The sequence below is a fragment of the Astyanax mexicanus genome, chromosome 13, assembly GCF_023375975.1.
Source record: "Astyanax mexicanus isolate ESR-SI-001 chromosome 13, AstMex3_surface, whole genome shotgun sequence".
Lineage (NCBI taxonomy): Eukaryota > Metazoa > Chordata > Actinopteri > Characiformes > Acestrorhamphidae > Astyanax > Astyanax mexicanus.
Window position 1 is genome coordinate 33,224,871 of NC_064420.1, and position 26,741 is coordinate 33,251,611.

The window sequence follows — 26,741 nt, forward strand, 5'->3', positions numbered from 1 at the left end:
GGATTGAAGCCCCCTTCAAAAATTAAGGACCATTGAAGGTTCCCATTCCCTTGCTTCAGACATATCTTTACACTGCAGTAGTTTATTTAAAAAAGTTTTTTGACAGGGGCACAGAGTGGTCCAGCGGTCTAATGACACTATGAGCGGGAGGTCGCAGGTTCGAACCCCTGCTCATGCAGCTTTGCAATCAGCTGTCGGTGCTCAGAGGGAGCACAATTGGCCCTGCTCCCTCAGGGTGGGTAGATGGCGCTCTCTCCCCATCACACTCAAAGGTGGCACCGGGCGGCACGAGGTGTCTGTGAGCGGATGTATCAGAACCTAGCCGCTGTGCTTTCCTCCGAGCGCGCTAGCTGCTCAGGCAATGATTCATCAGCAGCAGCTTGAAAAAAAGAGATGACTGACTTCACACATGCTTAAAATCATTCTTTGTAACATTGTAAAACAAGCTTGATGTGGCTACATTTTAGCCCACAAAAAAGGCATTTGTTTTAAGACTGATTAACAAACAAAGTGTCCTTATTAAGAATGAAAAACTGCAGACGTACAGACATACAGTCCTTTTGCAGCTAAAACTGTAGACCACTTTTTTATCACAGTAAATACTATGGAGCAGTGATTTAAAAATAGATTTTACAGTGTTTTAAATAAATGGAGGTTTTCCACTGAAAGTATAAAATACATATTTTACGCACTATGTCGCAGTGTGGGCAGTGTCCTAAGTCCTGCTGGAAATTAAAATCCACATCTCCATAAAAGTTGTGAGCAGCGGATAAAGGTTTCATTTTCGAGCAAAAGTCCTAATTTGTCTTATATAATCATCTAATTGTTCTAAGATTTTCAGATTTTTTGAGTTTTCATTGGCTGTAAGCCATAACCACAGACCATGAAAGAAACACTTAAAATAGATCACTCTGTGTAATACATCTATGCAATAAATGTATATAAATATATAAGTTTTACATTTTGAACTGAATTATTGAAATAAAGTAATATACATTTTCAATGATATTCTATTTTTCTAGATGAACTAATATAGTGACTTAATTTCAAGATGGTGGTGCTTAGACTTTTTAAACTACCTGTGCACATTTAAAGCTCTCAGTGTCTTGTTTAACATTTAAGGACCCTCAGAATTCTACCAATGAAGTGTGCAGCTAATTTGCAGCTAATTTGAGCTTGTTAATGGTGTAAAAAATAGCATTTTCTTTGCGTGTTTAACTCTGTGCCCTTATCACTGTAATTGTAAGCCTGTTGGGAGCATCGGCTAAAAGCTGTGTATTGGGAATTCTGAGGGTGAACAGAGGTGGGCTATTCTATGAAAGTTGGTATTTTTCATTATGTTTCATTAGAACCCAAGTCCATTTCACACCAGATTTCTCCTTTAACAATATAACTGTAATCCATGTGTTAGCATCATCAGAAACAACAGTATAACTGGTGTCTGAACCACAGAAAATGTGGGAAAGTAAAAGCCTGGGCTGCAGGATCAATCCTCACACAGATCTGTGCTATAATAATCAGCTTTAGAGGAGTAATGGTGGAGGAGGAGGTCAGCTACTGCTGCTGGTGTTAAAGGGTGAGCAGATGGTTTGTTGATTAAGTTTGTGCTGATGGATAAAGCCTCGCCAGGCCGCGCGGAGGAGAGACGGATAATTAAACTGGACTTCTGTCTCTTTCACAGCAACCCGGAGTAAATGAGGAGCTCTGAGAGAGAAATCGTTCAGCTTCTGGACTCTTCTCTGCTTTTCTTGCTTTTTCTTCATTGTAGTTTTGTTCAGCAGATACAGGAGGAGGAGAAGGAGCCCGGGCTGTAAACGGGGCGGGACTGAGTTAGACTCAAGTCACTCAGTCTGAAGAACAGGTGAGCAGGTGAGAAGCAGCAGCAGCAGCAGGTAGAGAGAGAGCAATACTCACAGTTTCTGTGGCGCGTTTTTTTTTATTTATTTTGTTTCGCTTAATTATCGCTTTATAAAAAGACAGGCAGCTATATACAGATATTCTGCGGTTTCCTCTTTTATTTTCCTGCTTCCTCCGAATGGATTTTAAAGTATTAATGAAATTAAAGGTGATTTATCGTGGATTTACAGTGTTTGAAGAAAAAAAAAACACTCTCAGCCTCACAATGACCAACACTGACCAGACTCCCCCCGACCAGCACAGACTCTGAGGGGAAAATACCCGGATATTAACACACCTATTTCTTCAGCAAATTAACTTTAAGGTAAGATTTGTGCAGAGCTAATGCTAAATTGACTAAATATTACACTATCAAAACTGTGTATTCAGTGTTTAAAGACTTTTATTAATCCTGTAGGATATACCACTAAAATGTGATATTGTTATTTATTACCAAACAATTGTTAAAAATGATTTTATGTGTGCTATCTTTACCGTTTAAAAGGTTCTCCTGAGGAAGTGTTATTTAGGCTACTTAACTAGTTACAGTTGTTTAATATTTTATCTAATTAGTAACAATTTTACCTAAATCTTCTTAAAATGTTTAACAGTAACAAAATAACAATGGTAAGATTTGTGAACATCTAATGCTAAATTTACGAAATATTAAACTATTAAAACTGGGTATTTGGTACTTTTATTAATCCTGTAGGATATATCACTATAAAGTAATACTGTTCAAATTAGTATTTGGGTTTGGTTATAAAATTATAACCCTTAACTGTTTAAAAGGTTCTCCTGAGGAAGCCCAGTCGTGTTGTTAAGGCTACTTAACTACAGTTAACTACAGTATTTTTATCTAATCAGTAAAATTAAACCTAAATCTTGCTTTAAATGTTTAACAGTAACAAAATAACAAAGGTAAGATTTGTAAACAGCTAATGCTTTTAAAACTGTGTATTCAGTCCTAGAAATAAGACGTTTATTAATCCTGTAGGATATATCACTATAATGTGATACTGTTTAAAATAGTTGGGTTTGTTTATTCATTCATTAAAATGAAATTTAGAGACTCATTTTATTTGTGTGTTACATTACCTGTTTAAAAGATTCTCATGAGGAAGCCCAGTAGTGTTTTAAGGCTACTTAACTATAGTTGTTCAATATTTTTATCTAATCAGTAATAATTAAAACAAAATCTAACTTGAAATGTTTAACAGAAACAAAGTAACAAAGGTATTCAAATTAATATTATGTTTTGTTTATTCATTAGCAAACAACTATTAAACATTTTTTGTGTGTGTGTTACATTACCTGTTTAAAATATTCTCCTGAGAAAGCCCAGTAGTGTTATTTTTGTTATTTTCAGACTTCAGTGCTTACCTGATTGTGTAATTGACCCCAGCATTTGGATTAATTTCATGATGCAGAGGTGCACAGCGGTCATTTCACACTTTATTTCCATCTTTACACACATTATTTCCAATATGTCCTTTGCACATAAAGCAAACAAACATAATATACAGCACAGCTTAACAGCACAAAACAATACAATCAATACTGAATAATAAATACTGACTAATGTATTGTGTGTATTGGTATATATTTGAGTGATATTTAGAAGGGGTGAGGATCTCTTGACTCTGGAGGGCAGACTACTGCAGTGTGTTGTGGTTTTCAGCTCAAGCACACCTGAATCAATTTAGCCATTAATTGCCAGGTTTAGCAGGTGTGTTAGAGCAGAGGTTCTCAGCTGGTCTCAGCCCAGGACCCACATTTTCTCGTGGTCATTAATTTGTGACCCACTTTTATAGAATACAAACCAAATACATTTAATTTTCTAAAATAGCCCTCAAAACAATTTAAACATACATATGCATGCAAAGTGAATTTAAAAGCATTTATTTTTAAACTGAGGAGGAACATGAAACCTACATGCATAAAAGTTACTACAATAAAAAAAATAGGCCACAAATTTCAGTTCTCTGCATATCTCTGCATTCAGAGTACATTAGTAAGAAACGCTCTGGTTCCTTTTTCCCCAATATATTAAAGACAAGTACAAAATCATATGACCATTAATTACTTTTTTTGAGAATTGCTGTGTTAGAGCATAAAAATCAGCTCTGCTGGGCCTTTGCCTGCATGTGACCATATGAACTGGTGGTATTTTTCTCTATTTGTCAAATAAAGAAACAATGATAGGAATGAAAGGAGTGAAAAATGTATCTGTGTAGCAAAAGTTCCAGATTAAATCAGTTCCAAATTAAACTACAACACCTAACATTAAAGCAAAATTGTTGACTGAAAAGTACAGTAGACTGAGTGGCAGTTTGAAAACCACGGCTCAATGTGACTAAAATATCCTAAAATAACAGTTACAGCCCAACTGATCTCACTGATGCCTCTGAGAAGTGTGATGAAGTCTTTAGTCTGTTCCCAAAGATTAGCAGCCAGTTTTTAATTGTAACCTCAGTCCCTGACCTCACTAATGCTCTTGTGGTTACAGCAATGTACCAACATCAGTGAAACACTCCCAGAGGAGAATAGACTGTTACAGCTGCAGGAGAGGAACAAACTCCCTGTTAATACTCTGATTTCAGAAGAAATGCTGGATGAGCAGAAATCTATAAGAATATAGCCATCTGGGGCTGGTTTCCCAGATATAGATTAATCTTTGTCTTGGGAAAAACTGCAATGCAAGTAATGTTTCACCATGAAATATGTTCTTCTCTGCATTCATTCAGTGTTGTATCAAAACTTTGAAGCTAAATTATGTGTTACAGTGTTGACACCTGCTCCTGTGTAGAGAGTTTATTCTCTCTCCGTCTCTCAAAACTGCATTATTTATTTTTAGTATTCACTCAAATAGCAATAGGATTATTTAAATAGGTTATTATAATCAGGAACATTAACATTTTGTAACAGCCACAGACAAATTAAATCAACTGGCTTGATGGCTTTGAAGTGTAAAGCTTGAGCTTAATTCAAGGGGTTTAAAAATATTGCAAGAATAGTTTAGAAATTAAAGCCATCTTGTACATAATCCCTCTGTTTTAACCGACATAAAATAATTGGACCGATAATAACTAATTCGTAACAATGTAGGCCTGCTTCCTTTTGTAATTCCTTAACACATTAAGGACACAAAGTTTCAAAAGCCGATTTAGGTGTTGAGTTTGCATTTAGTATCTTTTTATATGGCAGAAATTACTTTAATAAAATCATAAAATTAAAAGAACTGGGATGTTTTTTTCTTTGCAGTCACCCACCTGACCTTAATCGAACTGCACATGCTTTTCACTTACCAAAAATAAGATTGTGGGCAAAAGCATCTACAAACAAGCAGCAAACAAATGTGGATGCATTTAGACCTGTCATGATAACAATTTGTTGCTAACACTGTGTTTTTTCAGAAATTATTGCGATACAATATTATTGTCATTTAAGACCATTTAATGCCACTTTTATAGGAATAAAATCACAACAAATAAATGACAGACTGACCCCATTTTAAAGACACTACACTTTTAATTAATATAAGTTTGACATATCTATATACTATATATATAAAATATACTCTATGTTATATACTGGAGCAGTTCACACTCAAAAAAAAAGTAAAAAAAAAAAGTTCCCACCAAAGTGGAACAGGCTCCGTTCTGGTTTGCTTAGCTAATTTTAAACTGTTCTGTGCATTTCCACCAACAAAAATAGGCTGTGGAACCTGAAAAATTTGTTCCTATCTGAAACACAGGAATAGTAGGTTCTTCAATGCAAAGTGAGAGCCGTTGTTCCTCTAAAACTGGTGCACAACCGGGCTGGTTTGCCGAAAAGTCCCAAGGTTCTTTTACTCCTGAACAGCCTTCTGTCAACAAACACACCAGACAATATCACACATATTAAAATGATTGAGGTCATATCCATTTATTGTATGATAAGTCGATAATGTAATTATCAGGACAGGCCTAGGTGCAGTATAAGCTTACCTTTACATCTCAAACACGATAGATTTGCAGCTATTGATCCCAAATAATTAATGCTGTTCATACACTGAAAAGACACTGAAAAGACTTTAAACAGACTAAAGTCTGACACCCTCTCACTTCTAAAGACAAGCCACAGAATAAGATTTTGCTAAAACTGGGGATCACTAACTGCAAGACTGCAACTAGATTATATCTGAGATTATCTCCCATCATGCTTCTGGTGGTGTTTACATACAATACATATTATATATTGAATATTAACATACAATTTGTATATCAATACTGTGATTTATCAGAAATTCACAACTTTTGTCCGCATCAACAGTTTATTTCTCTGCCACACTGTTAATTCTTGATATTTTGTAATAGAATGCATTTTGTGTTCAACAAAACAGTTTCACTGCTATACATTTGCCTTTGTTGTACATAGAATTAATGCAAAAAAAGAACATCATTCTTGCAAAATGTGTACATTTATTAAACTAATGGGTATCAAAAATAACACTGCACAATAAGACAATGTAGTGCAAATTAAAATAACTTTAAATATGAAGACTTTAAAGTGCTGCCTGTGTTTAAAATACTGTACATATTAAAGTAAGAAGTCATATTAACTGGTTGATTTTATCTGAACGCCCAGATGCGAACCCGACTAACTAAAACCTTTAATTCTAACCACCATACACTGAACAATTCAGATGACATGACCACAATTCGACTGCAGCTCAACTGTAGCAAGACCCTCTTGATTTTATCCCGACTCTGGGAATTTGTCTGCAACAGTGAAATCGCTTGAAATCGTTAGGTGTAAGATCTGCATAAGAAAACAAGTAGCAAGTAAGCAGGTGATGTAAGGCTTTGATCCCCAGCCTTCCTTTGCTTTGACACACCCACTTCATCTCTATAAGCACTTACAATGAGTCAATCAGTTGGGTTAAGTATTCTGGGAGCAGGACAGGAGGGTCTCTAGCAGGACAGGAGGGTCTCTAGCAGGACAGGAGGGTCTCTAGCAGCAGGGTTATGGATCTTTGCTCTAGAGTGATATGGGTAAAATGAAAAGGAGGTAATCAACCACGTGCTACAATGGCAGAAACTTAAGGACTAGTAGCAGTAAAGGTAAGATAAGAAAAACGCTATAAAATGTATAATAAAAACACTAATGCCATTTATTTTCTCTTCTTCTGCAGATGAATGCAAAGATCATTCTAAGAGGTCTGCTGCTGCTCTGTGTGTGCCTCCTCTGCGCTCAGTCAGTGTCCAGCGGCAACCGAAGCTCCAGGGGGCAGACAGGTGAGTGCTCTCTCTCTCAGGACTCATTACACCTGCTGGACACCCAACCCCTCTAAAATCCTCTGAGAGAACCCTCAGGCCGGCTCTAATGACTACTAAAGAGCTATTTGCAGCTCTACTATCTACCCAAACACACTGTAAATAAATCAGGCGCATCATGAAAGGACTCTTCCCACAGTGTTAGCATGAGTAAAGTTTATTACATTTGTAAAATTACAGTTAAAATAAAAAAAATGTGTCAGTATAGAGAATCCCTTTTTTGCAATTATTTAAAAAAAGGTGAGAAAACAGGGAGAGTGATGAGAATATTTTGTATTTATATTAATATACATTTGATCTGGTCCAGTAATGGTGTTAATAAATGGTTGTTACTAAGTTATTGTTTCTAAGGATATACAGCTATAATGTAGTATTTTGTTTATGTGGAAATAGTAAATTTCATGTGAAAAGCATTGATTTTAAAGTGGGAGATTCAGACTGATGACAGACAGGCCGTTACAACAAGCAAACCAATCAATTGTCTGAGCTGATCGGAGCTGGCCTGGGTCCCACAGACAACCACTGGTTATGAACTGAATGCAGCGACAAACTGTGTGACAGTCCCTTTAAATTTTGTGACGGTCAGTGCAGGAAAGTACAACAACACTATTATCAGAATGCCCCTAAAAGTAGCCCCTTCCACTTGTTGTTGACACTAGCCAGCCAGCCCGGCTTTTGATTTCTTCAGCCGGCAAAATATGAAACTTCTGCAATCATGAAGTGAATTTTCCATCAGGAAGCCAGAAAAGAAAGCAGAAAAATTAAGTGATCATTTACATTGGATGAATTAGGCCTGTCTGTGCAAATGGTGTAATTTAGCTGCAGGTAGGCTATAGCAACAAAATACAGCTCTGGAGAAAATTAAGAGACCACTTCAGTTTCTGAATCAGTTTCTTTGATTTTGCTATTTGTAGGTATATGTTTGAGTAAAATGAACATTGTTGTTTTATTCTATAAATTATGGACAACATTTATCCCAAATTCCAAATAAAAATATTGTAGAGCATTTAGAGCATTTATTTGCAGAAAATGAGAAATGGCTGAAATAACAAAAAAGATGCAGAGCTTTCAGACCTCAAATAATGCAAAGAAAACAAATTCATATTCATTAAGTTTTAAGAGTTCAGAAATCAATATTTTGTAAATAACTCTAAAATAACTTTTAATCACAGTTTTCATGCATTTTGGCATGTTTTCCTCCAACAGTCTTACACACTGATTTTGGATAACTTAATGCCACTCCTGTTGCAAACATTTAAGCAGTTCAGCTTGGTTTGATGGCTTGTGATCATCCATCTTCCTCTTGATTATTTTCCAGATGTTTTTAATTTGGTAAAATCAAAGAAACTCGTCATTATTAAGTGGTATCTTATTTTTTTTCAGAGCTGTATATGGGCAAAGTTTATGTTAGCCACCTGCTTGGCAGTCAATACTAGAAACAAACTCGAACAGTTCAGTGCAACTTTTTTTCATGCAGACTGATAATATAGTGTTGGGTTGGTTTAATTTGGGATTGGTCGATGCATTTTGCTTGGGGCCCCCAAATGCCTTGAAACAGCCCTGATGACAGATATGATGTTTGTTAATCTAAGCAAAAAAAGATTTGAGATTTTTGAGATTTTGTTTGTTTGTTTAAACTGAACATTGAATAGAATTCTCACATTATTAAAGAATCATAAAATGTCCAACTTGGCAAACACTGTGTTTCAAATCAAATTTATTAAACACGATCATCTTGGTTTTAAAGGAGTAACTGTCTCTACTGTCCAGGAAAGGCTTACTATTTACTACTTTGTGGGGCATTGCTGTGAGGATTTGATTGCATTTAGTGAAAATGTTATGTTTATTTGCTTTAGAAACTTCTATTCTATTGGCTGTATTTTTTTACATGAACTAGAAAAGCTGTGTGTGCAGTTTGTATATCTGTGTGAGTAGTGGATGTAAATTAAAGTAGCTGAATACGTTCAGTAGAATCACCATCTTTTGGTTCATATCTCAACTTCCACAGTTCCCCTGAACAGACATTTCCTTCAGGTCTTCAGACAGTAGCTAGAGAAGCCAGTGCTGTGTCTTGGTTTTAGCACAAGATGTTTTCTATTAATGGTTGTAATTGAGGGAATTGTTAAATTTGTCAGAAATCCACAAGCACTTTTAATGCCTGATAGCAGTCTCTATCTGCCTCTCTCTCTCTCAGTCCGGTCTGAAGTGACCCCGGGGACGTGTGAGGTGGTCGCTGCTCGGCGCTGCTGTAATAAGAATAAGATTGAGGAGAGGTCTCAGACGGTTAAGTGCTCATGCTTGTCTGGGCAGGTGGCGGGGACTACCCATGCTCGACCTTCATGCGTGGATGGTAAGACCCCTACTCAGCTCTTTTTGATTGGACAGTCAGTGCAGGAAATATAGCAGGTCACATACTTACACAAAGCACCCCTTACCACTAGCATCGGAGTTACACAACTATTGTAGCAAACATGTCAAAGCACCAGTTACACAGTGTAACATGCCTGCATGCTTAAATCATCAAAAGATGCCGTGTTGAATTGTTTAGTAATCTCAGATTGGTTAGTATCCATGAAGTACCACACAGTTCAAAAAAGGAATTACTGGCTGAAACTCTGTTGACAAGAGATGTGCATCCTGATCATGAGATTCTATAAAGTAGTAAACAAGTGTCTGATAATCAAACAAAATGTACACAAAGAAAGGCAAATGATCTCTGCCATTTTTGGCCAAATAATTGCCAAGTTGCCAAATATTCATGACATCGCTACTCAGAATGCCTTCCATGATGTATTTCTGATACACACATGACCCTGTAGATCAAGGAATGTTAAATTGCCTAACATCAGAAATAAAATGCTGCAAACATCTGGCACCCACGATTCAATAATTAGCATTACCTTACTGGCCATTCACTTGGTAAAAACTTGTACATTATACAGATAACTAAAAAGGAATACAATCATACAAAAATCTGGATTTTTGTCCATTTTATAGGTAACAATTTGCAAATGCATACAGTGTAGCCTTGTAGTCTTACGTTTTGCCTGTATCAGCTGTATTTTGTTGCTGTCCAATGAAAAACAAGTATCTCCCTTTTTTTTGTCTATTTTTAGTCTACTACGTAATTTGAACAGACAAATTGGCTGTTATACTGTATTGATGAAAGGACCAATTGAAATACTTGAAAATGACCTGAAATAAACTCTTTTCACATTGACTTCTATTGTTTTTTCTCTCTCCTGTAAAATTCCTGTTTTAGAAATACTTGTTTTTCATTGGACAGCGACGATTTGTAGTAAAGGTATAATTGTTTAAATTAGAAATGTAATCACTTTAAGCACATTTTCACTTTATAGTCTTTATAGGAATTTAATGCTAGGGTTCTTGTGCAGTATTCTGCAGGGAGCAAGACATCAGAAAGATTTTGTGTTGTTTTATGAGAACCGTCCAGAAGAGGGCAATATAACCTTAACAGTGTAAAACTCAACACTTGTTTTCCCACTAGAGATAGCTTTTAATTCATTATTAGAATAAAAACAACTTGAGAATTATAATGACTGCTTATCACCTAGCTTTCTAATATAGAGAATATTGTTTTACTCTGAACCAAAACTCTACATTTTTCTTACATAAACCCCACTGAAAGAATAGAATTGCATTAGCATCACATATATCATTTGTATCTAGTGAACTGTTGTAACCCTACACTCTGCCTGTCAGACTGAATGCGAATGTGACACTAGTTGGAAACACCAGAAAGTAGCAGAAAGAACAGTCTGTGCCCAGTAATGAATCCTCTTTCAAAGCCCTATTTCCATTCTGTCCGCCAATTTATTCAAACATCAGGCTCAGTTGCGCCTTCTCAGCATTTTTATTTATGCAACATATATACAGTATAAACCCCAACACACACACACACGCACACACACACGCATATTATTCTTTATTGAAAGGCTGTAAACACAGCCTCTGTAGCTAATCACACATAAAGCAATATTATCAGCAGCTACTGTCTGAGGCTTGGTTTACTAATTGTCGGTAAAATAATTATAATTTTGACACACACACACACACACACATATATATATATATATATATATATATATATATATATATATATATATTTTTTTTTTTTTTTTTTTTTTTTTTTTTTCATTTAGTTTTTTTATTTGTTAAGTAGTAAACACAGTGACTGTGGCTATACATAAAACATATTTTTTCAGCAAATCATAACGCACAGTTACTCTAAGATTTAAAAAAAGATTTAACAGGGAAAGAGAAGCCACTTCACAACATCGTCTATTCAAGAACACTCTCGAGGAGGCAAGTGTATCATTGTCAAAAGTCTACAATCAAGAGACACTATTATGAATATTAATACACAGGGTTCACTTCAAGATTCAAACCACTGGTAACACTCAAAAACAGTAATATCTACGGTGGCCGAGAAAGCCCAGCGCAGTGCAAATTGAAAAGCGCTGCAAAAGCACAAAACGCATCCATCAAAATTACAACACAGGCGCAGCAAATAGAAAAACGCGCTGCAAAAAGAAAAACGCGCTGCAAATAGAAAAACGCGCTGCAAATAGAACCACAACACAACGGAAGTGAGTCACAACACAACAGAATTTTCCCGGGGGACCTTAAAAGATGCTGTACCAGCTGTATACAAAGGACAATAAGTGGCAAACAAGCTTCTGAAAAGTAAGTTATGTTTATTACCTGTGATTACCACGGTTGTGTGCATATTATTAAAATTTCTGCTTCACAAAACGCCTTGTTTGCCACTTATTGTCCTTTGTACACATAGTGAAGTCCGAGACGTTACTGAAGACGCAGCTTAGCTGGTACAGTATCTTTTAAGGTCCCCCGGGAAAATTCCGTTGTGTTGTCACTCACTTCCGTTGTGTTGTGGTTCTATATGCAGCGCGTTTTTCTATTTGCAGCGCGTTTTTCTAGTTGCAGCGCGTTTTTCTATTTGCTGCGCCTGTGTTGTAATTTTGATGGATGTGTTTTGTGCTTTTGCAGCGCTTTTCAATTTGCACTGCGTTGGGCTTTCTCGGCCACCGTAAAAATCAGATTAGTCTGACCACAAAAACATGATCTGAAGTAGGTCTGTCACGACAGTGTTTTTTAAATGGACAGTAAATTGTTCCAGGATTTATTTTGACAACTGATTTTATGTCACTATATACAGCTCTGGAAAAAAATAAGAGACCACTTAAAAATTATGAATTTCTTTTATTTTACCAAATTGAAAACCTTTGGAATATAATCAAGAGGAAGATGGATGATCACAAGCCATCAAACCAAGCAGAACTGCTTGAAATTTTCATCAGGAGTGGAATTAAGTTATTCAAAAGCAGCGTGTAAGACTGGTGGAGGAGAACATGCCAAGATGCATGAAAACCAGGGTTATTCCACCAAATATTGTTTTCTGAAGTCTTAAAATGTTTGAAAGCACTGTATGTTTTTCATTATTTTGAACATTTCTCATTTTCTGCAAATAAATGCTCTAGATGACAATATTTGTATTGTATACATTTGTATACAGTTTTGGAGAAATGTTGTATGTAGTGAATAGAATAAAACAACATTGTTCATTTTACTCAAACATATACCTATAAATAGCAAAATCAGAAAAACTGATTCAGAAACTGAAGTGATCTGAATTTTTTATTATTTGTTTTTTTAACACAGATGACATACCAGCTCAATCACATTTAATAGGATCTCCTTGCAAAATCAATGTTCAGAAAGGATCCTGATTTTGGGGTCACTGATCACATAATGTTTACTTTATAAAGATAAGACTACTCGTCTGACTAGCTGATTTTTGCTAAAGTGAAGGACTGAGGGGATGAGTCTGATCTTCCAAAAGACTCATCACATGAGACAAAGTCACATGTTTAGCAGCAGCTCTAGTTGAGTTTGAGTCAGATACATAGCTGACTGACCACATACTTCCAACTGGAGCGCACTACCGAGTCCAGACATAATTATCGTGACAGGTCTAAACTGAAACAATACCACATCATCTGTCAAACATGGTGGAGGAAGAGTCGTTGCAGGGTTATGTATATGGCTGACGATGCAATTGGGTGAACGATGTTTAGTGATGACTTGACTGCTGATAGGAGTAGCAGGAAGAACTCTGAAGGGTATAGAGCAATATTTTGTGCTCAGTGCTTCAAAACTGAGAGGATTGTGCTTCACAGTTAACATGCACAAAACATAAAGAGAAAACAACCTGAGATTTTCTCAAGGCGAAGAAATAGAATGTGCGTACATGGCAGAGTCAGTGACCTGACCTCAACACGATTGAGCAGCTTTTCCTTTACTGAAAAAAAACAAAACTGAAGGCTGAAACACCCACAAACAAGCAGAAACTGAAGGCGGCTGCAGTAAAACATGTCAAGGTAGAAAACTCAGTATTCGGTAATGGTGATGTTCATAGTTTCTAGGCTTTTCTTATATTTATTATATTAAATATATTATATGTCTTATAATTAACCACTGCCCAAAAAGTGGGTACCGTATTTTTTGGACTATAAGGCGCACCGTATTATAAGACGCACTATCAAAGAACGCCTATTTTCTGCTATTTTTCCATACATAGGGCGCATCGCATTATAAGGCGCGTTAAGTGACACTAGAAAGGGTGCCTATATCAAAGTGAACAGGGGTGGCGCCATGTTTCCCTTCCCCCACCGGGGGTGGTCGCTTGCCGGTGGAGCGTCTCAGTATACAAATCTAACGTTAGCTCTTTCAAAGTCAAACGAGTGCTGGATATTAATCTACACAGATTCCTCTCCTGAAAACTGTTTATTTGGGTGAGTAACGTGCTTCAGTTTATTTACAGTAAGCTTAGATTTCCAGATGTCCACTAAGGCTTGCTGCACCAGCGTTAGCATAGCTATCCGCTAGCACGCTAGCTAGTCACCTAAACTAGTAAAGTTAACCCAAACTTAAACGACAGCGTTACACTGAGTAATCCTGCGTGTTCTGGTAAGACAGTGAGATATTAGCTAGCGATTCGTCCCCCGTAGCTTGTTTTAACACGGTAAACAAGCAGATTACAGGCTGATAAAACTCACCTCTGAGAGAGTTAGCGCTTAGCATCTAGCTAATGCTAGCCAGGCAAAGCAGCACAGACTTACAGGCCGATAACTCACCTCTGAACGGTGAACGCTTAGTGATTAGCATCTAACTCTAATAATACTGCTCCAGCAGTATTAAAAGTGCTAAATTTAGAAAATACTGATCTCTGAACAGTGAAAAAGCTAGCTAGCTAAGCGGTTAGCATCTAGCTAATGCTATTGCTGCTCCAGCCTCGGAGCGGCACGGCTCTGCACGGAGTGTGTGTTTACTGCTCCTTACACCTGACGGGTAAAATTTAGATAATACTGATCTCTGAACAGTGAATAAGCTAGCTAATGCTATTTGCTGCTCCAGCCTCGGAGCTGCACGGCTCTGGACTCTGTATAGCACTGAAACTCTGTATAACGCTGCACGGAGTGTGTGTTTACTGCTCCTTACAACCTGACGAGTAAAATTTAGATAATACTGATCTCTGAACAGTGAATAAGCTAGCTAGCTTAGCGGTTAGCATCTAGCTAATGCTATTGCTGCTCCAGCCTCGGAGCTGCACGGCTCTGGACTCTGTATAGCACTGAAACTCTCTATAACGCTGCACGGAGTGTGTGTTTACTGCTCCTTACAACCTGACGAGTAAAATCCATACAAAAGGCGCACCGTATTATAAGACGCACTGTCAATTTTTGTGAAAATTAAAAGTTTTTAAGTGCGCCTTATAGTCCGAAAAATACGGTATATATGAGGGCACTTCACAATTTTTTTTTCATTATTTCATATTATAATGAAATTATAGTATTTCTAATTCTTTAAAATATTACAATATTTTTCTGTTTTTTTTTTTTTGTTGTTGTTTTTTTTTCCGTATTGCAAGAATATTGCTATTACAGAAATACCCTGATATATTATGATATTATTTGAAGGCCTTGTTGCCCACCTTTACCTAACAGCAGGTGACATGTTGCTCGCGCTGTTTCAAGATTCTCTTGTTGGCATATTCAAGGCTCTATATCAGGGGTATTTAATTAGAATTCAGTTCGGTCCAGATAGAGAAAATTTCGCCAGGCCGAGGTCCGGACCGTCACCATTTTTAACTTGTGTTATGATTCAGTATTATATACTGTATACTGAAGAAGCCTAGTACTTCTGTATTTTATGTCACCAACATCTGAAAGACAAAACAAATCAAAGTCAAAAGTCAAAGTGGTTTTTATTGTCATTTCAGCTATATACAGAGTACACAGTGAAACGAAACAACGTTCCTCCAGGGACCATGGTGCACATAAACACAGTGTAGACAAAACAATAAGTGCAACAGTACAAAAGTGCAGACAGACAATACAACACAATACAGACAAAGAATAATAAATAACAAGACAGTGTGCAAATTATGCAGTGTGCAAAAAAGACCAGTGAGGTAGTAATTACCTCTATTTCACAGTGTGCAATAGGTTCCAGTGAGGTAGTAGGGTTTTTAGTGCTTTCCATTTTCTGGGGTAAGTGGGGTAAGAGTGTGTGTGCATGTATAGAAAAACCATCATTTCAGTCTCTGCAGTTGAGGAGTCTGATGGCTTGGGGGTAGAAGCTGTTGCAGAATCTGGTCGTGCTGGACCGGATGCTGCGGTACCTTCTTCCCGAAGGCAGGAGGGAGAACAGTTCGTGTGAGGGATGGGTGGGGTCATTCACAATGCTGGTTGCTTTGCGGATGCTGCGGGTGGTGTAAATGTCCGTGATGGAGGGGAAAGAGACGCCGATGATCCTCTCAGCTGTCCTCACAATACGCTGGAGGGTCTTGCGGTCAGAGACGGTGCAGGTCCCAAACCAGGCAGTGATGCAGCTGCTCAGGATGCTCTCAATGGTCCCTCTATAGAAGAGTGTGAGGATGGGTGGAGGGAGACGGGCCTTTCTCAGCTTCTGGAGGAAGTAGAGATGCTGCTGGGCTTTCTTGGCTGTAGAGCTGGTGTTCAGGGTCCAGGTGAGGTTATCTGCTAAGTGGACACCAAGGAACTTGGTGCTCTTAACAATCTCCACAGAGGACCCGTCGATGTTGAGTGGAGAGTGGGTGTGTTGTGCTCTCCTGAAGTCAACAACCATTTCCTTTGTCTTGTCCACATTCAGGTGAAGGTTGTTGACTGTACACCAGTCTGTCAGCCGCTGCACCTCCTCTCTGTATGCTGACTCGTCGCCTTTGGTGATGAGACCCAGCACGGTTGTATCATCGGCGAACTTGATAAAGCTGTTAGAACTGTGTTTTGCAGCACAGTCATGAGTCAGCAGGGTGAACAGCAGAGGACTCAGGACACTGCCCTGGGGGGCCCCAGTGTTCAGTGTGATGGAGCTGGAGGTGCTGCCCCCGAACCGGACTGACTGGGGTCTCCCCGTCAGAAAGTCCAGGATCCAGTTGCAGAGGTGGGTGTTGAGGCCAAGCGAGCTTAGCTTCCTGATGAGGTTCTGTGGGATGATGGTGTTGAATGCTGAACTGAAGTCTATAAACAGCATTCTGACGTAAGTGTCCTTCTTCTCCAGGTGGGTGAGGGAGAGATGAAGGGTGGTGGTGAAGGCATCGTCCGTGGAGCGATTGGGACGATACGCAAACTGCAGGGGGTCCAGTGAAGAGGGCAGTTGTGTCTTGATGTTCCTCATGACTAGCCTTTCGAAGCACTTCATGATGATGGGTGTAAGTGCAACGGGACGGTAGTCATTGAGGCAGGACACTGTGGACTTCTTCAGCAAGGGGACGATGGTGGTGGACTTGAGGCACGTTGGGACAGTGACGCTGCACAGGGAGATGTTGAAGATGTCCGTGAGAACATCTGTCAGCTGGTCTGCGCACTCCCTGAGCACTCTGCCGGGGATGTTGTCTGGTCCTGCAGCTTTCCGTGGGTTGACTCTGCGCAGAGTGTTCCTCACGTCCACTGCAGTCAGGCATAACACCTGCTCGTCCGGCTTGGGCATGGTCTTTCTCACCATCGTGTTGTTTTGTGCCTCAAACCGTGCATAAAAGTTGTTCAGGGCATCAGGGAGAGAGGCATCACGTTCACAGGACGGTGGCATTGTCCTGTAGTTGGTGATTGCCTGGATGCCCTGCCACATGCGCCGCACGTCACCCGTGTCCTTGAAGTGGCTGTGGATTCTCTGGGCGTGTGCGCGCTTTGCCTCTCTGATGGCTCGTGACAGGTCAGCTCTCGCTTTCCTCAGGGCCACCTTGTCACCCACTCTGAAGGCGGAGTCGCGGGTCCTCAGCAGCGCACGTACCTCAGCAGTCATCCAAGGCTTCTGGTTTGGGCGTGTGGTGATGGTCTTGGAGACAGTGGCATAATCAATACACTTGCTGATGTAGCCAGTGACTGATGCTGCATACTCCTCCAAATCAACAGAATCGCCTTCTGTAGCAGCCTCCCTAAACATGTCCCATGCAGTGCACTCAAAACAGTCCTGAAGGGCAGAGATGGAGCCTGCCGGCCAGGTTTTCACCTGCTTCTGAACTGGTCTGGAGCGTCTGATGAGTGGTGTGTATATTGGAGTCAGCCACACACACTTGTGGTCCGAGAAAGCGAGGTGGGGGCGGGGCTCCGCCGGGAAAGCGCTGGGGATGTTTGTGTAAACAAGATCCAGCGCGCTCGCTCCTCTCGTTGCAAAGTCCACATGTTGATGGAATTTAGGGAGCACTGACTTGAGATTTGCGTGGTTGAAATCTCCGGCGATAATAAACAGTCCGTCTGGGTGTTTGTTCTGCAGATCGCTGATAGTCCGATAGAGTTCACACAGAGCCTCTTTAGCATTAGCACCAATGCTAGCGCTGGGTGGGATGTAGACAGCAGCTATTAGCACGGCGGAGAACTCCCGTACTAAATAAAAAGGTCTGCACTTGACTATCAGGAACTCCACCAGCGGAGAGCAGTGTTTGGCGACAGTCACAGCGTTGTTACACCATTCCGTGTTGATGTAAACACACACGCCTCCACCGCGGGTCTTCCCGGATAGAGCCGCGCTTCTATCCGCTCTGAACGTGGTTAGCCCGGCTAGCTGAATGGCGCTGTCCGGAATGTTGTTGTTCAGCCACGATTCCACAAAAACCAAAACACAGCAGTCTCTGAACTCACGCTGGGTAGTTCGCTGGAGTCGGATGTAGTCCAGTTTATTGTCAAGGGAACAGACGTTTGCCAGAAAGAGCGATGGTATAGCCGGCCGGCTAGGACTAGCCTTTAGCCTCGCGCGGATCCCGGCTCTCTTTCCGCGCTTCTGCTTACGCTCGCACCAATTGCGATGGCACTTCCGCTGGGCTCCGGCGTCAGGAAACACCGCGGGCTGGCGGCCTGGGTCTCTTAGCAGGCTAAGCTCAAGTAGCGTCTGCAGAACCTCTTCCGGTAGCGTGTTTTCTGGCTGATTTCTCCACTGTAGCAGGGTCTGGCAGTGGTAGAACATGTGCACGGGTGTTCCGTTGCACATATTTGCAGGAAATAAACGGAAAAAAACGACAAATAGTAACACAAAAGCACCATTTAACGGACCCGGAGCGGCCGCTGCGTGTTAACGCGCCGCCATCTTGGGTGGGTTCTTACATTACACATACTTGTATATTCAACAATATATATTGTTTTAAAAAGACCTGTCACAATAATTACATTATCAACCTATCATAAAATAAATGGAAACACCTTGAACTTATTGAGTCTATTAATGTGAATCTGTATGTTAACTTTGTTTCAAAATGCTAGATTTATTCTATTTAATTTCATATATATTACATTTGCACCTGTCTGTCATAATAATTACATGAATGACAAATCACACACTATATGGAGAAACGCGGTCCGCCTATTAGAGACCTCTGCTCTATAAGATGTTACTTGTGGGTGTATATCAACATGGCTGGTTAGCACAGAGGCTAATCTAGCAAGCTACCCAATGAGCAATCAGCTGCATTCATTCACACTTAATTTTTCTTTTAACTGCCACTGGTGGCTAAACATGATGTGGAGGTGTGAAAATGTGTGTGTCAGAGAGAGAGAAGATCACCGCTCTGAGTATAAGCTGTAATTCCAACAGCTGTACAAGTGCTGGCCTTGTACTTTCTCTACTCCCTCTGCTCACAGCGTGGCGCACATAACTAACTGTACCATCATACCGCAGCAGCTTACTCCATTCAGAGTGTGTGTGTGTGTGTGTGCAGTGGTGCAGACTACAGTGTACAAGGCTGAGGTTGTCTCTGGAAGTCTGTGGAGGTGTGGAAAAGAACACTCAGCCTCAGATGACTGGGTTAAAGTAGAAAAGTTTAAAACTGTGCTTTACTCAGAGTGTGTGTGGATTTGTGTGTGTGTCTTCCTTAGTGTTTTGCAGACTACTCCGTCCATTTCAGTCTACTGATTTTACTTTTACACAGTTTCAGAAAGTGGAGACAGTGTAGTCCTCTTTATCTCCCTCTCTCTCTTTCTCACTTTCTCTGTATTTCTTCCTCTGTATCTCTTTGTTTGTCTTGCATTATTAGTTTTTTCTTTCATTCCTCCTTCTCTCTCTCAGTTTAAAAGGGAAGAAAAATGCTTTGTTTAATGGATATCAGAGTAAAAATATTTTATTTAAAACATTTTGAAACATTTCTATTGGTTCATTCATAAAAAAGCATAAAAAAGAGCATCATTACAATGTGACAGTAAGTGTGACAGTAAATATATGTATGTACACTGGCATGGCAAATGTCATTCAAATTGTTAATTGAAGTGTTACCTCAGAGGGCAGAGTGGGAATGCTCAGAGGGTGTTTGGTGTTGTCTTGTGGCAACATGACAGTTGGAGCAAAGCCAGATAGTGGGTGGATGAGATGGATGAGACACTCTGATGATTAATACACATTAAAAATACTAACACAAACAGATCATTGAACCAGTTGACCTAGGAATGAGTCACCGTGTCAGTGGGTACATCGTAAGCTCACCTCCCTCATATATACATATATACAGCTCTGGAACAAATGAAGAGACCACTTCATTTTCTGAATCAGTTTCTCTGATATTGCTATTTATAGGTATATGTTTGAGTAAAATGAATATTGTTGTTTTCTTCTATAAACTACAGACAACATTTCTCGTAAATTGAACAAAATTAAAATTATTTAGAGCATTTATTTGCAGAAAATGAGAAATGGCTGAAATAGAAAAATAGAAAAAAAAGATGCAGAGCTTTCAGACCTCATAATGCAAATAAAACAAGTTCATATTCATTCAAGTTATTATGAGTTCAGAATTGCACCTTGGCATGTTCTCCTCCACCAGTCTTACACACTGCTTTTGGATAACTTTATGCCTTTACTCCTGGTGCAAAAATTCAAGCAGTTCAGCTTGGTTTGATGGCTTGTGATTATCCATCTTCCTCTTAATTATTTTCCAGAGGTTTTCAATTTGGTCTCTTATTTTATTTTATTTTTTTGATGTGTATGTGGCAGTATAAGGTCCTTCCATGATCAACACCCTTAGATCATGCTATGAAGTCATAAATCCCACAGCACTCCTAACAGACTTTGATATGTATTAAATATATAACATCACATTTGAAAACTCCCTCCACATTCCATTTCTAAAGTTTTGCAAACCAATAACATTCCTCAATCTTCTTTGTCTGTTTTCGTTCTCTCTCTCTTTCGTTTTCTCCCTCTCTCAGCCTCCATAGTGCGTTTGAAGTGGTGGTGTCAGATGGAGCCATGTTTGGAGGGCGAGGACTGTAAAGTTCTTCCTGACCTCACCGGCTGGTCCTGCAGCTCAGGCAACAAAGTCAAAACCACCAAGGTGAGAGGGTCACCCCGACCCAGTCTAATCCCCCTGAGGCGTCCATTTCCAACGCCGGTGAGCGGCAGTACTCTGACTGACCCCTTCAGACAGCGTGTTCTGACCTCCAGCACAGCTGCAATTACACATCATGACTGAATAGCATAATCGTGTTCAGCACTGATGACCTAGAAATCCACTCAAGACCACGACTGCCAGTGCACTCCTGAGTCCACGCTGCGGCTCAGCGGTTAAAGAGTCGACATGCAGAGGCAGGGGGATTCACTGCCAGATCTCAGGGGGATTAGAGTCCAGCAGTTTTCTGCTTTTACTACTCAAACACATTTACTGAACCTGCCAATTAACTGATGACTTAAATCAGGAATGTATAAGCAGGGAAATTACCAAACTGCCTTACACTTTCTTTAAAACTGTGAGTGAATGCTCCTGCATAGAGACTTAATTTACTTCAGTTGTTTTTTTTTCTCATCGTAATCTCTGTCTCTGTCACATCTGTAGTGTAAAGGTCAGCAGGTGCAGAGAATAATCGTGATGAGTCAGTCTGTCCTGGAAAAAAGAGCAGAAAACCTGTTGACACACTGTTGACAGAAGTTGGTCCGCAGGTTTTAAGTGGGATGCTGTGTTAGCTTGTAATCTGTTTAAGGGGACATAGTATGAAAAGCTTACTTTTTGCATGCTTCTGTATTTCCACTTGAAAAAGTAAAAGAGTTTGGTCTGAATCAGTTTCTCTAAATTTAGCTATTTATAGGTATATGTTTAAGTAAAATAAACATTGTTGTTTTATTCCATGAACTACCGTAACATTTTTCCTAAATTCCAAATAAAATATTGTCATTTAGAGCATTTATTTGCAAAAAATGAGAAATAGCTGAAATAACAAAAAAGATGCAGAGCTTTCAAACCTGAAATAATGCAAAGAAAACAAGTTCATATTCATAAAGTTTTAAGAGTTCAGAAATCAATATTTGGTGGAATAACTCTGGTTTTTAATCACAGTTTTCATACATCTTGGCATGTTCTCCTCCACCAGTCTTACACACTGCTTTTGGATAATGTTATGCCACTCCTGGTGTAAAAATTTAAGCAGTTCAGCTTGGTTTGATGGCTTGTTATCATCCATCTTCCTCTTGATTATATTCTAGAGGTTTTCAATTTGGTAAAATCAAAGAAACTTATAATTTTTAAGTGGTCTCTAATTTTTTTCCCAGAGCTGTATATGTCAGTATCTCATAAGCTCAATAACATACCTTGTATTTATCAAAAACTGGCATTGTAACTGTTGCAGGGATAATGTTTATGATTGCGTATCAGGGTTGGAATAATTGGAAGCCCTTATTTATAGAGCATCTTTGCTAAAAAAAAAAGAAAAGCTACACTAAAGCACAAGCAAAAGAAAATCTCTGCCACCACCCCTGTTCATACTGATAATAAAAAGCAATTTACTTGCGTTTGACAAATTGCAGTACACTTTACAAGATGTATCGGGCAATATAGCTTTTATTGTTTCATTTTACTGCTAAATTGTTCTTTATTTTCCTTTTTTGTCTAGGTGACACGATGACACGGCAGTGAAAGGACAACAAGTCAACAGATAAAGTGACACTATATTATATGGACACTGAAAAAGTGAGAACTCATGGTGATCATAAAGCCCTACCAGTGTAGGTACTGCAGCTGGTCTGAAATCAGTACTGCAAGTATTGTGCATAAACACAAATACACGCACACACACACACATATACACACAAGCACATATAGAGTCTATATGAAGGACTTACTGTACAGTAGACATACCAAAGCTATTTCACACCAGCAGGTTAACAGCGTTTGATGCTGCTCGCCGTGTTCTGATATAAGAAATTCGTAACTGATTTTTAGGTGTCTCTTTATTTCTTGTGAAATCCAGCTATTGCACCATGTGTGACACATTTTTGGGTAATACATGATTCTATTACCGCTCTCCCCCTCTCGCTCTAAAGCACAGCCATATTATATTAATTTGAGATTATGCTGGAGTTCAGCAGCTCCCCGCCAGGCCATGTCTGCTGCTGCTGCTGCTTCTTCTGAGTTATGACATCACACTCGCACTCACAGTACAGCCTTTCTGACTCTGGCAGCCCTGAGACAAACATGCAAATGCTGAAACATTGGCCTAACACACACACATACACACACACCCACAAGCCCTTGTTATTTTCTACCTGACTGGTTTGACACTTCATCTGCAATCCTGCGAAAGTTACTATTCATAGAAATCTACTTGGTATATACATGGATATTTATATGTACACTGATCATATCAACCATAACATTAACACCACCTTCTTGTTTCTACACTCATTGTCCATTTTTCTCCACTGAGCACTTTGTAATTTTATAATTACACTCTAAAGTCCTGTATCTGTTTCTCTGCATACTTTATTATCCTAATTTCACCCTGTCTATTCCTCGATGGTCAGGACCCCACAGGATCGCCCAGCTCACAGGTCATTCTCAGCACTGCGGTGAGAGTGTGTTGTGTATGTGCTGGTATGAGTGGATCCGACACAGCAGTGCTGCTGGAGTTTTTAAACACCTCAGTGTCACTGCTGGACTGAGAACAGTCTAGTATTCTGTGAACACTAATAAATGATTAGAGAATGACCAACACAAACTGTGTAGCAACAGAATGCAGTGCTTCTGTCACTGACTTCTGTCACTGAAGGTGGAGCATCTAGGTGGGGGTGTCTAATAGAGTGGACACAGATAGGAGTGTAGTGCACTATAGGCCCCCTTACATTACTTTTACTTTTATATTTGAAGTAGTTTTGAAAGCAGTACTTTATTTTGAGTAAAAAGCTTGAGTTAATACTTTAACATCTACAGAAATATTTTAAACTCTAGTATATTATACTATACTTCTACCTAAAAAAATAATGTCAATACTTTTCACACCATTGACTTTTAGGACTGGTGTGAAAATAGTATTAAGTTTTAGGTCAAATTTATGCATAAATGTAAACAATTCTAGTGGGTTTCACTAATTTTAAGCATCACTCTACAGTGCTGTGTATGTTTTGGATTTCAAAATTCATTATACGTCACTTTCATCAATATTTATTTGCTTTTCTTAGAATATTTATTGTTGGAAGCCACTATGATTTTCATCATATCACATTTTATAAAGAAATTATACTTTTTACATTGTTGTTTTTTGAGTGTTTCTTTTCACAGCTTTATTTTAGGTGGCTTTAAAATAGCCATTTTCCTGCTTTATCTAAAATATTCTGATCCACAACACTGTTCAGTTTTAATCCTTTTTTTTATTATTCTGCCTTATTGTACTTCTTCTTCTTTGGTTTTAAACATGTGTAACATCTCACACATACACACCCACATTCTCAACACTGGAGATTATTATATCGGGCTCTTTTTGGAATAAAACTGTTATTGCACAATTTCCACAGCCTCCCTGAAATACCTCCCTAGGTAGATGTGGAAATATTCAAATGAATACAGTTCATTTTTAATGATATACAGTAGAACTCGGTGAGAGAAAGTAATCGTCGTAATTAGAGCCGCATGAAATTAAACACTTTTGACATCCTTAATGATGTTAATGGCTGCCCGTTGGAGCGCTGACACTTTCAAGAGTGAGCTGAATTGAAATTCATCCCCCTCACTCTCACTCGGGAGCACTATAGGTCTAACTCCTATTTCTAAATTAATTCAATTAGACGCCTTTATCTAGTTGTCTACTGGAATTTACGTTTGACATGCCATGGGATTGTGGGAGAGCATTATGTAAATTGATCATGAAGGGTTCCTTCAGTGGATGGCTTATGAACTCTCACACCTGTATATGTTGTGAGGTGTTACCTTGTGAGTGAGGTTGAACATTGGTTAGTGTGCTAATGGCAAGGCAACATGAATTGTCAGTTTGAACGAGGTCCAGGTTTGAGTGGGTTCCAGGTTGATGAGACATTTATAGCCCTATTTTATCGATCTATTGGTGAGCCGTCAAATAGAGGTCCGCACTCCCCACCCGTCAGAATGTCTTACGGTGAGGGACAGAATTGAACTGTTATTGGCGGGAGCAGGAGTTTAATCAATCCAGGGGATGCGGGAGTGGAACCACATATACATGTAGAAAAATCCCACAAATTAATATATCACTACAAGATTCTTGATCTATCTGCAATCAGTGCTTGAGCAAGTGCTTGATCAAGTCTTGATCAATGCATTTAACATTGAGAATAACTCAAAAAAATTCATTCTAAAATTCTAAAAAAAAAAGAAAAGTTAATACATTTTTAAGTTAAGAGCTGATGCAAGCAACAAAAAAACCCTTAAGATATTTCTGCTAAATATTAAATATAATGGTAAGAAATGGGAGAGTGCTATCCAGCATTGTATTGCTGCTTTAATAAATACATAAGTAAATTTCAATCACTAAATTTAATAAATTCAATTGATATTAAGGCCGCGGGCATGAGTGGCAGAAATGTCAATGTGGCCTACGGGATTAAAACAAGCGATTTTTGGCAGGAGCGGGCGGTAACGGGACTAAAGCAAGTGGGAACGGGCAGGAGTGGGGTGTGTTTAGGGTGTGTCAATGTGTCTTTGCTATCGTAACATCGGGAAAAGTATGCCTTGCACTGCTTGAAACATGCAAAAGACTTGTACTAATTTTCTTAAATAATTCACGGGTGTTTTCGGCGTATCGTGAAATAAACCAATCACTTACCATTTTTTTTAAGAGACTGGTGCACTCTGGAGAATTGCTATTTCAGGGGTGCAGAATTTAAACCAAATTACACAGAATGCTGCACACGTTCTCAGCAGAGGAAACTTGCTTGTTTATTCTGTTTATTGTTGATGTAAACGTTTGCATAGCGACCAACAGGCAAACACTATGGGTTTGTGCACTGCTGCATCTTCATGTATGCGTAATAGGCAGGGGTGTATGTGCATTGGGCATGCACCTGTGTTGACAATTTACTGCCGAGATTCTGCCGAGACTCTCTAGGTTGTAAGTTAGTAGAACACCTGTATTTTCCATTGACACATCTTACTTCGAGACCACCACGCCCATCAACCTAGATATATTTACATGCACCTTTGCTATTTAAACGATACAGGCAGAAGGTGTAAAAATAGGCTGTTAACAGGGTGTAAGATAGCAATGAGCATCAAGACATGCGGCGCACAGGGTGTTAGATATAGCCCTTATGCATTTTAGAAGTGGAAAGCGAACATTTAACATTCCTTGTTCCATGATTTCACGTGTGTATCCCACAGTCTACAGTGCAGTCATATGTGGTAATGATCGTGACCTGCGGCGTCTGGCCAGAGCTGTCCATGCAAACAGACAAACAACTCTGTGAGAAATCCCACAGGTCTGTGCAGTGTTCTTAAGCTTTGGTGAGATATAGTAAAAGTTATGGGCCATGATGTGGGTTCCTGTCCCATGACATTTGGCATGTCTATGAAAAATGACTTTCCTGACCCCTCTAAAGCTAAAATCTTCTATTATTGTTGTTGCTGTTATAACGATTATGATAATGATGATGCAGCTTTTTTTTTTGCATGATATGTTAAAGTGGTAAAAAAAGGAAATCTCTGGTGTTTTTTAAAAGGAACATCTTAAAAGAAGAATATAAATATTTTAC

The 26,741-nt window shown here is 39.1% G+C and overlaps 1 protein-coding gene across 1 annotated transcript; it reads left to right on the forward strand.

Moving 5' to 3' along the window:
• The first annotated feature begins 1,645 nt into the window (after positions 1-1,645).
• On the forward strand, positions 1,646-25,222 carry LOC103021840 (chemokine-like protein TAFA-4). The gene is made up of 5 exons (XM_007249962.3): positions 1,646-2,221; positions 7,073-7,175; positions 9,409-9,564; positions 20,966-21,090; positions 22,640-25,222. The coding sequence occupies exons 2-5, from the start codon at positions 7,073-7,075 to the stop codon at positions 22,649-22,651; spliced, it is 396 nt and encodes a 131-aa protein (XP_007250024.3). The 5' UTR covers positions 1,646-2,221; the 3' UTR covers positions 22,652-25,222.
• Positions 25,223-26,741: the final 1,519 nt, after the last annotated feature.